The 5539-nt window shown below is 39.9% G+C and overlaps 2 protein-coding genes across 2 annotated transcripts; both read left to right on the plus strand.

The window, feature by feature from the left end:
* Positions 1-3727: 3727 nt before the first annotated feature.
* On the plus strand, positions 3728-4489 carry LOC149155303 (alpha-amylase 3, chloroplastic-like; the record flags this gene model as incomplete). Its single annotated transcript, XM_089444387.1, has 1 exon — positions 3728-4489. A coding segment is annotated over one exon (762 nt), but the record flags the coding sequence as incomplete, so codon positions are not given.
* An 84-nt stretch (positions 4490-4573) lies between these two features.
* LOC149155304 (root phototropism protein 2-like) lies at positions 4574-5335 on the plus strand. Its single transcript, XM_089444388.1, has one exon. It carries the CDS (start codon positions 4574-4576, stop codon positions 5333-5335), a length of 762 nt encoding a protein of 253 aa, XP_089300514.1.
* Positions 5336-5539: the final 204 nt, after the last annotated feature.

Below are 5539 nucleotides of genomic sequence, written 5' to 3' on the forward strand. Positions count from 1 at the left end.
AGTTTTGGCAATGTGTTTTTCTCTCTGTTTCATATGTATCATGTGTTGTTTTGCAGTCCATTCATGATTGTTTCCCGCTGAATAATTTCAAGTGAGAAAGGTAGAATTCAGTCATTGCTCTGCCTTGAGGAAGTGTTCAGTCTTCATGTGTTTTCTTCTGCCTGGAAAGGATTCATACATTAATGCCCTTTTCAGCTTTCCTAAACAATCTTTTCACCCCATTTAAATTCAATTCGATTGCTAAAACCTCATGCTCATCTCGCCTTATGAAATATCCTGTGCCTTTGGTTAAATCTCTGTTCATGTTGTCCTTGTCCCATACAGCCCAGCAACTTAGTCATTAAATCAAATATCCTTCATTCAAATTCATTTACTAGCCTAAAATCAGTTATCATTTAAGTCATCTCGAACTCTATTGATCATTTTATCGAGATTGACTGGAGAGAGCCCTCTCCTATCCTCGTAGGGCTAGCTACGAGGTTGAGCTTGGTTTGATGTTGCCTCGAATTTTTCCTTCTTTCAGCCTGAGGTAGATTCGAGCGCTAACGTAGTGGCGACCATACTGGGGATGAAATGGTTTACTTGTAGATTGTTTTGCCCCAGTACATATTTCAAGTTCAACGCTGATTGTTGATGGTGAACAACAATCAGACATAAGAAGACGATTGAAATCATTCACCTGGTGACTCCATTCACTGAAGAATCCATGCAATCAATCCTTCATGGTGACTCCACTGCAGAGGGATCAATAGCTTTCAGATTTCTTAAGATGGATCGGATTGCAAGAATATATGCTCCCATGAGCCGAGATCACATCGCAGGTTTTCCAAATAAAATGCCCAAGGTAGATTGGTCAAAGAATTTGCCTGTGTTCATAAATGTGGAAGGTAATGGCGCTGCTCTTCATCTGGTGAAATCTCACATTCACATGCATAGATTAAAGATCAATTTTCCTGAAGACTGTTTGATGAAAATTTTTATGGCTACGCTGGAAGACGAAGCTTGATCTTGGTATGAAAGTTTGCCACTTGCTTCTATTTATTGCTTAAAGGATTTTCATGCAGTATTCTTTGAAAGGTACAAAGAATCATATCCATCCTTGACTTTAGTTCAGAACTGTTGTACCCATGTTCATAGTTTTATTGAAAGCCTTGAGAAATATTATGAAGATGATAATTTCGTGGATGAAGAGATCATGGAAGCCTTGTATGAAAATCCGTTTCAGTAGCACACAGAACTCTTGGAGGAAACTTCGCAGCAGGATCAAAATCAGCAGGTTGAAGAGTTCCATATGGCTGAAGGTGATGAAAGAAAAAATGTCGGTTCAGATCTGTCAATAGAAGAAGACGACATGCAAGTAATTTTAGTCCTAATTTCAGAATGTGATAATGTCAGTACAGCTATTTCAGTTCTAGATTCAGATTGTGATGACCAAGAATGTCTAGTAAGAAATCCTATGAAAGAGAACTTTGTTGTTGAAACCGTCTGGGATGCAGAAGACACCGTTATGGATCAAAATGTTCTCAGTTCATTAGAATACAACCTTCATGAGGAGGTAATCTAGTCAGTGCATGAACAACAAAATGAGACCTTCATTCAGGTAAGTGAAAAGGTTCCTTTGGATGAATCTTTAGTAGATGGTAGAAATGTCATTTGTGCGCTTCAAGAATCATATGAAGTTTCTCTCCTTATGATTAACGAATGTAATAAGGAACATGAAAACTTGGCTATCATGTCATATGAAAATGACCTACAGTACATTCACACCACAGAAGATCAAAACATTCAGGATTTCCATTCAGATTCCTCTTCATATGTTTCATGTGTTGAAATGTTTTTCCAAGAAGATATCTTCTCATCTACCTGTTCAGAGTTTTTTGAAGCCCATGAGCATACTTTTACTGAAGTACATGATGAAGGAAGATCAGAATCTGAAGCAAAGGACACCTTGTTTCTTTAGCAGGAGGTGGCAATAGCAAATCTTCATGTTTTTCAGGATCCAATGGCAGATTTGTTGCAATCAACAATGAAGGTGATTATTGTAGTTTTCAGTGATGAAGGAGATCAAGGTCAATTAGCTTTTTGGATGCCCAGTTACATGTATCTACTGTTGACCTGGAGATCTGATCAGGAGAATCAGTCAAGAAGCCATCTTCTTGATTGGTTGCATTGGCATTTTGATGTAGTTTGAGGACATATTGTCTTGTAACAAACACAGGTGGCCATGTACCGCCACCAAGCTTTAAAGTTTTAAGTCCAGGTCTTTGCCATTTTGAGTTAGTTTGTTAGAGTCAAGTTTTTTAGTCATTTCAGTTTGCATTGAGTCAGTTTGAGTCGAGTTTCAGTCAATAAATTGAGTCATGTTGGTTTGTCGGAATAATGGACTCCATAGCCCAATGGACGAAGGCACTGTCTGCTCTCCCAAAGATCTGTTGTTCTTGGAACCTCCATGGAGCGGCAGTTGCCATCCCAATTGGAGCAAATGTTAGACTCAGTCTTGTCCGTCCTCTGTCAGAGCCAAATTCACCAAGGTTCATTTCTCATCATTTGCCGTCATCAAATGCCATTTTGGTAAAAAAGAGTCATTTTAATTCTTGAGTCCAGGGTTTTGTCTCCAGAAGTGTGAAACAACGCTTGCAGGCCAGAGGGAGGTTCAATGAGTTTCTATTTCAGGATGGTTATCGTCAATAATGCGAGATTGATTCTTCTTCAAAACCCTGCTTTGAAGAAGAAATCATCAAATGTGTTTTTGTAATAAATATGTAACATGTCAAAATGTTTCAAATTCTACAATGGCAGCCCTGTTTCATTTTTAGCAACGCCACCATCCCTGCAAGCAGACAAAGAAAAGCCATCATTCAAGCTCAGAAATTAGCAAGGAAACCAAAGACAGAATTATATTAGAAAATGAGAAAAGTGTCAAGATTAAAACACGAGAAAAGGGGTTATTAAGAAAACAAAGATCAAAATCATTTCTATATGAGATTTCTCCAAGTTTATTAACCCATTTGTATCAAGAGTTATTGGGAAAATCTCAGAGAAAAGTTAAGTTTCAAATTGAAGAGAAAAACTGGTGATTCTTCAGACCAAGACGGTGTTTATGAGTCTGTGCGGCGCATATGAAGAAGGCGCGGTGCACATGGGCCGTGCGGCGCACTCACCAGGCGCGACGTGTTGGGCTGGTGCGTAGCGCACAGGCCTGAAACAATTTTTTTTACCACTTCTCACTCAAATTTTGCCTCCTATGTTTTGATGTGCAATCTTTAAATTGCTTGTTGGGTTCGTTTGGAAAGAAGAGGAGGATTTATAATGTCAAAAATGTCAACTCAGTTTCAAAATCCACTATGGACAACAACAATTTCGGCCTTTTCGATCAGCTATTGCGCAAACATAGTTACAACACCAACAGTATCATGGAATGACAAGGACTGTATCTCTGGAAACTGCTGCTGCATCAAACAGTTGTGCACCTCAATAGGTAGGATTGGTTGATCAAAATTTTCTAGAGCCTTTTTACAGTAATGGTTGAAGAAGCTAGATGATCCACTGTCTCCTGATGTACATACGTCGTCCAGTATTGTTGAATGGACATCTGGGCTTCTCTATGGGAAAGGTGTGGGAATTGTGGCACATTGGACACTGAATATGGAGCGATTCATATAGAGTTGGTTCCTGAGTGCCCCCCACGCTCTTTAGCATATATACTTGATCCACTACTATTACACCATTAGTGCAGGAAGAGTCTCCAGAAGGTCAACGGTTGAGTTATGTGCAGATTAGCATCGACAATAGTAACTCTGTAGCAGCTATTAAATTTCTGTTAAAGAATGAGAACACAGCAACATGGTTCAAAGACGGTGAGAAAGACTTCAAGGTTCTTCTTGCAGAAGCTATACCAAAAAGTTTTTATGACCCCAACAATGGTGCAGGTTTAAAAGTGTGGCCAGGAATCCTTGATTGGATGTCAGGCATGTTCCTCAAGTCCAAGGAGTCCCCACCACAAACTCTACAAAATGGAAGTGAGATTGAAGATGCCAATACCAGCAATCAAATTGGTGACGGTGTTTGTAAAGAGTACAAGCTTTCAAAGGAAAATGTACTTAAGAATGTTCTAAGAGTTTCTGTTCAGAAAAATACTGAAGAAAAACTAAATTTGGTGTCTTTTGACACTGACCCTCTTGGTGATGTTGTGCTCCATTGGGGAGTGTGTAAAGATGATTCTAAAAGATGGGAAATTATTCATCAGGGTGAACATCCCTCTGATACCATTGTATTTAGAAGGAGAAGCCAAGATAAAGCAAGTAATGCCTCCGAAGTCGTGAAGGAGCAGAGGATTCTGCTAGAGACCATTATCAGTCTACTACCCAGTGAGCGAAACACCATGTCTGTATCATTTCTCTGCAATTTTCTGCGTTCTGCTATTTATTTGGAGAGAAGGGAAGACTGCAGGATGCATTTAGAATGTAGGATTGCTTACCAATTGGACTAGGCAACAGAAGATGATCTGCTTACAATATCTTCTATTAATAGCGTCGGGGCCATCTCTAATCTGGATAATATCTTTAGAATCGTTATGAGTTTTCTAGAGGTGGAGAAGCGAAATGGGTTTTCAGATGAGTCGGATGGTTATTGCTCCCCTTCCGTCTCTAAGGTGTGTAGGACCATGGATGGGTACTTGGTGGCTATAGCTGCTGCTGAGAATTTTAGAGTTGAGAATTTCATTGCTATGCCCAAATTGATGCTGAAAGTAGCCCAGGATTTGGATGACGGGTTGTACCATGTAATCGACATTTACTTAAAGGCCCATCGTTACCTAGACAAGCTAGAACGTGAGAAGGTCTGCAGCATAATGGACTCTCATAAACTCTCACAAGAAGCACGAGCTCATGCATCTGAGAACAAACGCCTCCCCATGCATCTCATAGCCCAAGTGTTGTTCTATGATAAACTCCAGACTCGCAGTATTACTGCCAATCCCAATGATAATTTGAATCATCATGGGCAAGCAGATGCTCAGCAATGCCCATCACCCAAACCTCTGGCTGTCACTGATGCAAACGTTGCTGCTCTGTGGAAGCAGAATGAAGAGTTAAAGACAGAAGTGGCAAGAATGAAAAATTATATGAGAGATCTCCACAATAACCAACAGCAACAGCAACAGAAGAAGACTTCATCTTCCTTCTTCTCTTTTGTCAGCAAAAAGCTTTTGAAATTCAATCCATTTTCTCGCAATTCTTCCAAAGACTCCAGTAACCTCTTTGATGCAGATGATGCTTCACAAAAGTTACCCACAAGAAGAAGAAGATACTCCATTTGTATGAATTTCCAAACATAGCTTCACATGTTTCCTTCAATTGCTTTTGTGGATTGTGTGTATTGGTGTGGATGAAAAACACATCATGGAGACCCTAATACGATTGTTGGAAACCCATAGAACTGAGTTGAAATCTTGGGAAGATGCAATAGAGGCACTACAGACCTGATTTCTCCCAGCCCATGGGGTTTCACCATCAGATGATAATCCAGGCTCAGATGCCCT

The sequence above is a fragment of the Pinus tabuliformis genome, chromosome 9 (assembly GCF_031772625.1).
Source record: "Pinus tabuliformis cultivar Carrire ecotype Pingquan chromosome 9, CPIR1, whole genome shotgun sequence".
In the NCBI taxonomy this organism is placed as follows: Eukaryota; Viridiplantae; Streptophyta; class Pinopsida; order Pinales; family Pinaceae; genus Pinus; species Pinus tabuliformis.